The 11,206-nt window shown below is 64.1% G+C and overlaps 2 protein-coding genes across 2 annotated transcripts; one reads left to right on the forward strand and one right to left on the reverse strand.

The window, feature by feature from the left end:
* The first annotated feature begins 1,117 nt into the window (after window positions 1-1,117).
* Window positions 1,118-5,839, forward strand: CHLRE_12g483600v5 (uncharacterized protein). Its single transcript, XM_043067798.1, has 12 exons — window positions 1,118-1,246; window positions 1,361-1,426; window positions 1,516-1,696; window positions 1,849-1,994; window positions 2,158-2,328; window positions 2,530-2,686; window positions 2,861-3,500; window positions 3,657-3,738; window positions 4,119-4,647; window positions 4,832-4,937; window positions 5,086-5,167; window positions 5,331-5,839. The coding sequence occupies exons 1-12, from the start codon at window positions 1,202-1,204 to the stop codon at window positions 5,637-5,639; spliced, it is 2,514 nt and encodes an 837-aa protein (XP_042917893.1). The 5' UTR covers window positions 1,118-1,201; the 3' UTR covers window positions 5,640-5,839.
* Window positions 5,840-5,841: 2 nt separating this feature from the next.
* Window positions 5,842-11,027, reverse strand: CHLRE_12g483650v5 (uncharacterized protein). The gene is made up of 9 exons (XM_043067799.1): window positions 10,522-11,027; window positions 10,148-10,324; window positions 9,809-9,909; window positions 9,435-9,574; window positions 8,943-9,124; window positions 8,402-8,515; window positions 8,098-8,215; window positions 7,586-7,797; window positions 5,842-7,422 (listed from the first exon to the last, which is right to left on the reverse strand). Exons 1-9 carry the CDS (start codon window positions 10,699-10,701, stop codon window positions 7,270-7,272), a joined length of 1,377 nt encoding a protein of 458 aa, XP_042917894.1. The 5' UTR covers window positions 10,702-11,027; the 3' UTR covers window positions 5,842-7,269.
* Between the last annotated feature and the right edge of the window lie 179 nt (window positions 11,028-11,206).

Raw genomic sequence — 11,206 nt, forward strand, 5'->3', positions numbered from 1 at the left:
GTCAGGAGCCTACCAGAAGACGAAGGTTTACCGCCCGTAAACACACGTCGGAGGGATGCAGCGACGCAGAGTATGTCGCTACCGCCCAGCAGCTGGGCATGCGATGTGGTCCGCATCTACCGTATTACTTCGGGCTCGCCTGGGTGCAGCGGGTGCAGAGAGGGCAGCGGGTATGGAGCGCGCGGCCGCGCGCGGGGGCACGGGCCCCTGGGGGCAGGGGCGGCAGTAGGATGTCGTGGATGGACTAAGGGTTGCGCCCGGACGCACTGGGAATGGCACTTACTCGACTGAGAACAAGTGTTGCCCGGTCACGGGGAAAGGGGCCGAGCCCCTCCACAGTCTGAGGCCGAACAACCTCATCGCCCGGACATAGCCGGGGTGGGTGTCCACAGGCACATAGCCAAATCAGGTGCCTAGCAATCGCGATGCCACAGCAGAGCCAACCGCAGCCAGACGCAGCACAGTTCTCAACAGCCGCACTACTTGTCACGCCGCTACACATGCCCTGCCAGCCCCACCGCGGACCGCTACCTAGACACCAGCCGGCTCCTCAGCCTGCGCGCTTGCGCCGCTTCTTGGGCGGCGCTGCGCTCTCCTCCTCCACGTGGCCTTTCTCGCCCGCTCCGTTACCAAGATGCGCGCACGCCCTCCCGCTGCTGCCGCCGCCGCCGCCGCCACCGCCGCCACGGTCCGCTGTTACTCCATAATGGCCTCACAAGGATTAATGTGTAGTTCTTGTGCCTCGTTGAGAGCAGACTGATTTCCTGCACCTCGAGAATGCCAAGGCGTGCTCAGCGGAAGGCACGGCTAGCGTTCGAACCAGCTAGCAATCGGAGGGCATGCCCGGTGAGAACCAGCCTGAACAAGCGGGGTATCTTGCAGTACGACATCGCGACTGTCACCCGTGTCACCGGGCTACCGGAGATGGTGGTACTGTACAGGACACAAGGGCATTGGGTAGCCGTGTGTCGGGGGCTTGCCGCCTGCATCGCGATTGCACGTGTGCTGGGGCCAGGCAGTGAGGCAGTGAGGCAGGGGCCATCGGGGGGCCAGCCTTGTGTCCATGGCATGGAGAGTTCGTCCAACGCAAGCCGCTGTAGAGCAACAAGGTTTAGCCGCCGCAACGCCGAAGCGCGCACATTAATACGTCAAGAAATTTGAAGCAGGTGTAGTTGTTATTGGCGAAACGCAATTCCTCGGCATGGCCGCTGCGGTTTCCCAAACGGCAGACGCCTTGATAGAAGAGGTGCGATAAAAACTAGTATTGTAAGGCTTGACAGTTGCTTGAGATGCGTAAAACGAAGTGCACGCGAAATGGAAGCATCGCGACTACAACTGCCTTGCTCCCTACACACTGCAGCTCAAGCGCGATGCTGACAAAGGAGAGCTGCTGCTATGGGCGTCTGCTCGGGGTCTGTCCGCGGACGTGAGTGCTTTGACACAGTGGTACGCAGCTCCCCAGTGGCCTGCGGTGAACACTACGCCATGACGCCGTTGCCCTTTCTCCTGCCGCAGGTTGAGGAGCTGTTTCGTAACGGCGCCGACCCGCTGACTAAAGATAAGCATGGGCGCAGCGCGGGCCACTACGCTGCCAGCGGGGGCCACGCCGAGGTGCTGGAGGCGCTGGCAGTGCGGGGAGTTGATCTGGACGCGGAGGACCCTCTGGGCCGGGGACCGCTGCACTACGCGGCTGCGGGTGAGGGAAACGGACGTGCTTTCTGTTGCTGTCCGCCTAACTTGCGTTGTACTTATGCTTGAAGGTCAACGGGATGGGGGACTGCACTCTGCGGCTCAGGAAGAACTGAGCCGGATGCGAACACACCCCTGTCAACGACTCCGGACCCACAGGTGGCCATGCAGCCTGTGTGTCGCTGCTGCTGTCCAAGGGCTGTTGGCGGGACGCCCCTGACGGCGCCGACGACACGCCGCTGCACCTGGCAGCTCGGGCGGGCAGTGTGGCGGCGGTCAAGGCGCTGGTGGAGGCGGGCGCGGTGGTGAGGTGGAGCGGGGGGGCACAAAGACCAAGCCCATAACGAAAGCCAACGTGCTCTGGTCTTCACGGGTCCGGGGGGCGGGCAGTCGATGGCATGATACTGCGTGTACCTGAGCTGTTGCCTGCCCAGTTCTCCCATGTGTCCTCGTACGTGTGCCGTGCAGATGGCTGTTCGCAACAAGCGCTCTCTGACGCCTTTCGCCGAGGCGGTGTTAGCCGGCCGCATCCCCGCCGCCGAATGGCTAGGCGGGCGGGGTGAGGGCGGTCTGGAGGCGGCCCTGCACTGCACGTACAGGGAGGTGCCGCTGCTGCACTTGGCGGCGGGGCTGGGCCAGGTGGGGCAGCGGGCAGCGGCGGGGAACAGCAGCACGGGGAAACAGGGGTCTTGGACTGTTGGAAGGGGCCCTATGTGTGATTCCTTGCTTAAAAGGCCACGTTGTCCTTGGCTTGGTCCAGTGTGTCGAAACGTTATATGCCTGTGGTGCCAAGTGCTACTTCACCGCTGGGACGCCTGCTGCCCCTGCCCGTCGACCCAGGCCGCTGCGGTGGAGTGGCTGGTACGACGCCAATCGGCCGCCGCCCCCACCGGCCCCCCACCCACCTCCTTCACCGTGGCCGACACGCAACTGACCCCCCTGCACGCCGCGGCACTGAGTGGCGATGAGGCCACAGTGGCGGTCCTGCTGGACTTGGGTGAGAGCGAGTGCGCTGGGGAGCCGCGGGGGGATACCGGCATGGAGGGGCGGCGGCTGTAAGGGAGATCGTACTCTGGGTGATGCAAGCAACGGCCCTATTAACCCCTTGCGGTGCAGCCCATAATTGCAACCGCGTAACAAAACATATTGCCCTTGTCGCGCGCTGCCCCAGGAGCCGACCCTCTCTCCCAGACCTCTGACGGCAAGCTGCCTCTGGAGCTGGTGCCCAAGGTGGCGCCGCGCAGGCAGCCGCCGCCGCCGCCGCCACCAGGCAGCCTGGCGCTGCCCACGGACGCCGCTGCGGACGCAAAGGCCGCACCTGAGCCGGTTCTGGTGCGGTCGGCTCGGCGGGCGTTCAAGGCGCTGGCTCGGGCGGCCGCCGAACAGGGCGGCGTGGAGGTGCAGCAGGGGGTGGTGGCGAGGCGTGTGTGGGGCGACGCCCTTGCTGAGGCGGACAAGGCTGAGGCGGCTGCGGCTGCGGCCGAGGAGGAGGCGGAGGAGGCGGAGCACCCCGCGGCGGCCTTCCTCAAGTCCTTTGGCGCCATGAGCCACCCGCAGCAGGTGTCCAAGGTGGAGTCACTGGCGCGGCAGGACGAGCGCCAGCTGGCGCAGCTGCCCTATCTGCGAGGAGGCAGCGCGGAGGCGCAGGAGGCGGCGGCGGCGCTGGCGGCGTTACGTCAGGCCATGGCGGTGGTGGAGCTGTTTGCGGCGGTGTCGGCGCTGCGGGCGGATTACGAGTTCCAGACCGACATACGGGATGAGAAAGTGCGGACTGCGCTGGAGGAAGTCAAGAGGACAAACAACCTGGAGCGGTGAGTGACCATAGGAAGTGCAGGCCCCTGTCCGCGAGCAACCGAACACAAACATCACATGCCCGCACACACCCTCCCCTGTTCCTACTGGACGCACTTTATACTTTATGTTTTAACCAATCCGTTCTCCACATGCACGGCTGAACCCCCCCTCAGCTATGAGGACCAGCCGGCGGTCATGTCAGTGGCCGCCAAGTTCAAACGACTGCACGGCGTGACTCGCAGGACAGGGCTTAAGGTGAGAGGACATCACAGCACAGGTCTCCTGCATGCAGGCCCTCGAGCTGCAGGCCCTCAAGCTGTTATGGGATTATTATGGGAACCGGCTGCACCAACTGTGCAGATCCGGTCCACCCAGATAGACATCGCCCTCGCCATCGCCTAGGGGGTGGCCCACCCCGCAGCCCACCCCGGAGCGGCGCACGTGGCCACCAAGCCTAAGGCACCTATGATCGCAGCATGGCTGGCGGAAGCACCCTTGTTGCATCGCTGCATGCCCTGGACGAATCTGCCTGCAAACGATTGCCTCTCACCTCTAATGAGCTGCACGCCACGGCATATATGCCACCGCACATTTTGCGGCTGACCCAAGCTGCACACTCCTCCATACATACACAGGTAGTGATAGACGACCTGCGTGCGGAGCTGCCGGGTAACGACCCCGCCTCCACCGCCGCCCGGGCCGCGGAGCTGCGGGTCACCCAGGCCGCCTGCGCCGCCAACGCGACCAAGGCCCTGCTCGCTGCAGCCAGCGCCGCGGTTCCCGAGCATGTGCGCAGCCGGGCGGCCAGCCGGGCCGCCAGCCGCGCACCCAGCCGCGCGGGGGGCTCCGCACCGCCCTCGGCACTGGGGGCTGGCCGGAAGAAAGGGGCGGCCGCGAAAGGGGAGGCGGACAAGAAGAGCGTGGCCGGTACGCCTGCCCCTGCGGCTGCGGTGGCGGCGGCGGCCTCAGGGGCTGGTATCGCCCAAGCCGCTCTGGCGCCTGCCATTCCAGAGGCGGGCGAGGACGTGCAGCCGACGGTAGCCGCAAGGGGGCCGGGGCCGGTGGCGGAGGGCGGGGATGGCCAGCGACAATCGGCGGCCCTGCCGCCTGAGGCACTGGAGGCGGAGCTGCGGCGGCGGAAGGAGGAGGAGCGCGCGTTCCAGGGTGGGGCAATGAGCTGATGGGTAGCATTTGTTGGGGGTCCAGGTGTGAGAGGGACGCTGACGTTTTGGGTGCTGCGGTGCTCAGAACCCCCTGCACGATTTGTACGTCAGAGACTCTCTCAACCTGTTTCCTTGGAGCTACCATGAAGCTCATCTCCCGCTTCATTCCCCACCCCTCTGCACAGAGCGTCTGGCCAACAAGATGCGAGTGGACAAGCTGCGGGCCGCCGCCACAAGCGCCTGGGTCACGGCGCATTCCAAGGAGGACGACGACATCGGCTATGTCGACAAGTGGGTGGTGGGAGAGCTGGAGAGGGGAAGGGAGGGTGCACTGGGGGATCGGTTCGGATGTGATGCTGGCGTGTGCTGGCACAGAAGTGGCTGTGGTGTGATTGCGCGAACACTGCCGCCCCCCCCGGCATTGTGCCTCCATACCCAGGTTCGCCGCCAAGTTCGAGGTGGAGGCGTCCAAGGCGGAGGGCACCTACCGCAAGACCCTGGCGGACTACATCGGCGAGGAGGTGAGACCCCAGGGGGGTTGTAGATACCAGCCCCAGGGGGGGAGCGCGATTAAGGAGGATAACGTGCATGAGACTTCAACTGCGGCATGCGCCTGTCAAGGTCCTCCTTCACGTGCGCAACTCCCTGTCTGAACCCACTCCGCCTGAACCCACCTGCACCCAGGCCGCCCAGTCGCTGCGCCAGACGGGTTTGGCGCTGCTGTTTGCGCTGCTGGGCTTCGGGCTGATGTGGCTGCTGGGCCTTATGCCGCACCAGCAAACCTCATCGCTGCTGGCGCGGCAGGCGGTGGTTGAGGCGGCGCGGAAGGCGCAAGAGGCGGCGGCGGCGCTGGCGGGGCTGGAGGGGATGGAGGGGCCGGCGGAGGAGGCTGGCGGGCCGCGGGCTGCGGCTGCGGCTTCGGCCATGATGGGCGCGGACGCCGAGTACCGGGAGGGGGCAAGCGCAGGGGGAGGCACTTGCCCGGGGGTGTGAGGCGGCGGAATAGGTCCCCACTGGAGGTCTTCCAGGCGGCGCCTTTGCCGCCGGACTCAGGCACGAGTGCAACCATGGGCAACGGGCGACTGGCGCTGACTGGCGTTTGAGTCTGATAGTGGTCGTGTAGAACGAAGCATCTTAGAGCTGGGGATCAGGTCACTCGAGGTCATGTGTTCTATGGGGACGGAGGGAAGCACTGGTTGGCTCTTATGCAGTACAAGTCATGCGCATTGTAACTGCCTTGACTGGTTGTGGCCGCCCCATACACTGACTTGAACGCCATGTCCGCGCTGAGTCCGGAACGCGGAATCGTAATCCTATGGCCAGCCCACCGCTCGGAATGTGTGGTGACTCGTAAGAAGCCATAAGCCGAAATCTGCACTTATAGCGCTATGAGCATTCGGCAACGCAATCTGCCGCCATCCTGCCGAGTGTCGAACATCTAAAGCTGTCCTAAGAAGCAGCAGCTGCTGCACCTGCCTTCACTGCACACCCTAACGCGGCACAGCACTCAGGCACGTGCACTAACCGGGGTGAGGCGGCTCTCACACCACAAAATCGAACCTGCTCAACGACTCGATTGGCTTGACGCAATGAAGCGCCCAGATAAACATACAGGATGCCACCTCCATACACCGCACCCCACATCATCACCCGACCCCCTGCTGCTGCTGCTGGTGCTCCCCGGACTGCTGGCGCTCGTCTACCTAGTGTATCTGCCCAGTAATCCATGGCCTATGTAGCCGGCAAACTCACGGCTCGTCGTTTGAAATCGCCGCCTCGCCTCTACCACACAGCCCGGTCCGTAATACTCCTGAAAGGCCCAGCAGCAGTTCAAACTCGCACTGACCGTGTTGCAGCACCTCAGCAACGCTGAACTGCCAAGGAGCCCCGACCTGCCGCGTTGCCCACCCACAACCCAACCGCTCCGGGCCTCCCAATATGCATGTGCAGGGAGATGAGGACATCATAAACTAGCAGCAAAGAGCTGCATTTCTATTATTCGCACAGGTAAGGCCCCACCGCATTAGTCCTGCATCGGTGCTGGCTCCTATTCACTCGGGAAGCAGTCCTACGCCTGAAGCACACAGGCCTCTGCAGGAGTACCAGCCACACCGCAGCTGCACCTCATGTACGCTACCCGTGCCAGTAGGCCTTCACACCGCCACTGCACACCCCAACCGCACTGACGTTGCGTCCGGTGATGCTGCAGGGCGCTACCAGTGCGATTGGAGCCCCTGCCCCCAGCGTAGCAGTGCTCCCTGCCCACACTGGTCCACATGGCCATCAGCCCATTCCTTAGGCAAACGGGCACCTTTGCCCCACCAGCGCCGCCCAGCGCCGCCGGCTCCAGCTGCACTGCGTTCGCCAGCTCCATGTGGATTGACAGCCCAGACCAGCTTCGTCTTGCCAGGCGCGCGCCCACGCGGCTGCGGCCAACACAGCGGCCGCCCGCCCGCCGCCCGCTTCCCTGCCCGGCGCTCCAGCGCTGCCGCCCAGTCCGCAGACTCGGGAGACTTCGGACGGAGTGCACAGCGCCGCGCTGATTTCAGCACATACTGCCTTTTCCGCTCCGGTCCCTCGGCAGCAGCCCGCGCCGCCCCGCCTCGTCTCCAGCCCATGCCGCTCAGAACTCGGGCAGGAAGAAGCGGTGCGACAGCGCCTGGCTCACACTCAGGCGGCCGCGGTTGGCGCTGTCGCGCTTGGTGATGAGCTTGCAGGCCAGGTCCCAGCCCGCGGACTTGTTGCGGTCCAGCAGCGAGAAGTCGTACTTGGAGCCCTGCAGGGGAGGCAGGGCGAGATGGCGTGCAGCGCGTGATCAAAGCGGAATCTAGGCGGCCGTCACAGGACTGTTCGGTGCATCCTCCCGCACCTTTACTGCCCCCGCCCCCCACTCCAGCACATTTACCATCCCGTGCCGCGCACCACATCTGCCCGCCTACCTTGTACATGCGCCAGCGGTTGAGGTCGTTGTCGTATTGCCGGAGCTCCGTGTTGAACAGGCGGATGTTGGCCACCGGCCGCAGCTCAGGCACACACATCTGCATCAACAGCACGCCCACCGTGTAGCTGTCGAACAGGTCGGGGCGGCCGTACAGCCAGGCGAAGGGCGACAGCAGCGCAGCCACCGCGGGGGCGGGCGCGCGGGGGAAGCCTGCATGGACAGGAGCGGCCGTTTAGAATGCCCGTGTCGCTGCCCAAGAACAGAACGTCCATTATAGCCACATCCTCGCACTTCACCACATTGTCATTATCGTTCAGACGGTCCCCTCCAGCCCCCCCCCCCCGACCCGCCCAGCCCGACCTCTCCTGCTTGTCTGTCCTGTCCCTGATCGCACAGCCCACCCCACGTCTCCCGCCCGGCCCTTGCTGAAGAGGTGCCCAACGTTGCTGCAGCTCCCACTCCCAGTGTGCCCGCCCGCGCCCCCTGCTCCTCCTTCTCGCGGTCACCCACTTTGCGGCATGACCAGCTCCTCGGGCGGGCTGTACCGCGGGTCCAACATGCCGTACAGCGGGTTGAAGTTGATGCCGGTGCACATGTCCACAGCCGCGCCGAAGTCGATGATCTTGACCTACACCGGGGCAGCCAGGTAAGGAGTCAAGGGGGTGGCCAGTCATGCGAACGGTGTGTATTGAAAATGGAAAGGGGAGGGGGGCGGTGACGTGGTCGGCTTACAAGGCAAGCGGCCGGCAAGCTCATTTGCAGGCTCACAGCGCTCCGCATCCGCCCGCGCACCAGCCCTCGCCCGCCCGCCCACCTGTCCGTCCACGGTGACCAGCAGGTTCTCGGGCTTGATGTCGCGGTGCACGATACCAATTGAGTGCAGCTTGCGCAGCCCCACAAGCACTTGCCGCATCACGCTCTTGATCACCTGTACACGTGTGTGGTGAGTGCGGGAAGCTTCAGGCAGGCAGCGGAACCCAACTCTGGCGTCGCTGGCAGCACTGGGAGCAACCCGAGGTGGTAAAGTGCACGCCAACACCCTCTCCTTCGCTAGTCATTGCCCCCTGCCCATCCCTGACACCCTTTCATCAAGTGCCCACCGCCTGCCGGTGGGCACCGCTACTTGAGGTCTGCCAAACTGCGCAGGACCTATCATCGCAGCGTATTCATGCTACTCATGTCATGCTTTACACCCATGGGGCCTTAAACCTCGCCTTCTCAGCGCCCTGCCCCTGCAGCCCACCGTGCCCTCTCACCCACAACCGCATGGCGCCCGCCTGCTCCTCGGCACCTCTACTACATCCACCTCCCCACCCAGTGCCGCCCCGGCCTCCCGCTCCCAGCTCCCCGCTCACGTTGATGTCTCGCTTGTCCTGCGGCATGGAGTCCGGGATGCGGCGGCCCGCCATCATGAACTCCTCCAGGCAGCCGGGGAAGGGACCCAGCTTGCCGTCCAGCGCGTCGCCGAGTGTGGCGTCGCTCTCGAACTTCCATACCAGCCACTGACTGCCCTTGGTGAACGCACCGTCAGCAGTGGCTGGGGAGGGGGGAGCGGTAGGATGGGAGCGAGCACGAGGCGGGCAGGGGGGCCAGGTCAGCCGCATGCTGCGGATCAGCACACGCCAAGCGACCACCACCGGGTCAATGCCATCCATTCCCTTCTCTTGCTGGCGCCTACCGTATCCGCTGCCTCTCGCTTACCCAAAACTTTCATCCCTTGTCACCGCTCTGGACGGGTGGACACTTGTACCGACTTGTTTCCCTTGCTTCTGCTGTTCTGTCATCTCGCACCTCCCCCACATTTCTCTCCTGCCTTCCCCCCCTCCAAACACATACTCTTGACTCACTGCTGGTGAAGTACCCCAGGTACTCGGCGCATGATGACGCCACCAGCGGGTTGCGCTTCACTTTGGCGCACATGTACGCCTCCACCATGCCCGTCTCCGCACTGCCCTTGGCCAGAGTGCCAGTCTTCAGGAAGTCCTGCCTGTGGGGCCAGGTAGGGACGGAGGGGAGGAAAGAGCGAGGGAGAGGACAGAAGGCTGAGCTCTAGAGTCGGGGCGCCGTCGCAGGTGCTGACATGGGAGACAGCACAAGACCCGACAAGAGGCGCGCGGGCGGCGACAAGCACAAAACCATCTTGTTCGGCTTTACCCGTTCGTGCCGCCCTGTCGCCCACCTCCTCAATATCCTTTCAAACCCCTTCCTGGCTCCGGCCCACCTGACCCCCTGGCGGTCCATGTTGACACGCTTCAGCACCACGCGGCGCTTCTTCTGCTCTGGCGTCAACTTGCTGCGCTGCGTCACACCCTGGTCGTCCGCCTGTGCATCGGGAGGGAGGGAGCGGAGGGAGGGAGCGGAGGGAGGGTGCGGAGGGAGGGTTGTAAATACCAGCCCAAACTAAAACGAAAACCGGGAGGGAGGGAGAGGAGCCGTGGGGAAACGGAGGCACCGTCACAGGATGGCTCTACCACCTCGCCATTCAACTACCTTTATATCAGCACCTGTTCCAAGTTCCTTCCCACCTTGCCACCCCCAAACAGACGAAACCCCAGCCCACCTGCAGCCTCAGCCCCTCAAAGGTGATGCCGAAGTTGCCGCCGCCCAGTTTGTCGCGCAGCTGAAAGTTGTCGCTACTCCAGCGGCTGTTGGCGCCGTCAGTGAGGGGCGCGCCCACGTAGAAGTCCCAGATGTTGAAAAGCGGGTTGGGGTTGGTGAACAGCAGGTAGTAGAGCGCCTGGGGTGCCCAAGGTGTGGAGGGGTAAAGGACGTGAGGACTGCCGAAATGACCACAGCAGTGCTTTAGGTCGCACGAAAGGGACATATAACCGGAATGCAAGGCAGCCGCGCCGGGCCAGCAACCATGGTAGGGTGCGGGCGACGGCCGACGGGCACCGGACAACTCGCACACCCCACACACCCGTGCCACCGCACCGTGAGGCGCCCGATGCCCGGCAGCGTGGGCGACAGAGTGGCCAGTGCCGCGACATCTCCACCTATGGTGGCCACCGCTGGTTGCAGAGGCGCGGGCGCAGCCGCAGTGGCCGCAGCGACGACGGATGTCACTGCCTCGGCGAGCGATGCAAGTTCTGGACCAGTAGCCCGGGTCACCATGTGCTGCCCCCGCCTAGTACATGTGAAGCTGCATGGCTTGAAGGCTGCAGCGCGCGACGGGGCAGTCGCTTGCCGCGTCGAGCCAGCGCTGCTCCGTCGGAGAGTACCCTGCTGAGCTTGCATGGCGCAGTGCTACCGTTGGTATATTCAACGATAGATCAGTCTACTCGAAGCTATTGTGGGTGGTGCGGAGCAATGCAGCCCGGGTGCAAGCAGACGATTGCAGAAGCAGAACGACTGGCGTGGAGCGGGTTCTGCCCAAACGCCCCTGGTTATGTATCTTGAGAGGCGTCCCTCGTTATTGTATATGGATACAAGGCACAATTAGGCATCCAGTGCATCAAGAAGCAGCGGGGGCTCCGCCGCGGGGCGGGGTCGATGCAAGCAGACTGTTGCCGAAGCCCGAACACCTAGAAAGCTGCCTGAAAGGGCATTTTCCCCTCCTCAAGACACATGTGTTCCGTTAATGGTATTGCCAATCGGATTGGTTGAAGCCCTAAAGCAA

The sequence above is a fragment of the Chlamydomonas reinhardtii genome, chromosome 12 (genome assembly GCF_000002595.2).
Source record: "Chlamydomonas reinhardtii strain CC-503 cw92 mt+ chromosome 12, whole genome shotgun sequence".
NCBI lineage: Eukaryota > Viridiplantae > Chlorophyta > Chlorophyceae > Chlamydomonadales > Chlamydomonadaceae > Chlamydomonas > Chlamydomonas reinhardtii.

Bases quoted from the DNA above. Each gene is read 5' to 3' on its own strand.
- CHLRE_12g483600v5 (XM_043067798.1), top strand. From the start codon at position 1,202: ATGGCCGCTGCGGTTTCCCAAACGGCAGACGCCTTGATAGAAGAG. The intron at 2,329-2,529 runs GTGGGGCAGCGG...CCGTCGACCCAG, and splicing joins TGGCGGCGGGGCTGGGCCAG to GCCGCTGCGGTGGAGTGGCT. The intron at 4,938-5,085 runs GTGGGTGGTGGG...CTCCATACCCAG, and splicing joins GACATCGGCTATGTCGACAA to GTTCGCCGCCAAGTTCGAGG.
- CHLRE_12g483650v5 (XM_043067799.1), bottom strand. From the start codon at position 10,701: ATGGTGACCCGGGCTACTGGTCCAGAACTTGCATCGCTCGCCGAGGCA. The intron at 10,325-10,521 runs GTGCGGTGGCAC...TGGGCACCCCAG, and splicing joins CGGGCATCGGGCGCCTCACG to GCGCTCTACTACCTGCTGTT. The intron at 7,423-7,585 runs GTAGGCGGGCAG...CCTCCCCTGCAG, and splicing joins ACCGCTGGCGCATGTACAAG to GGCTCCAAGTACGACTTCTC.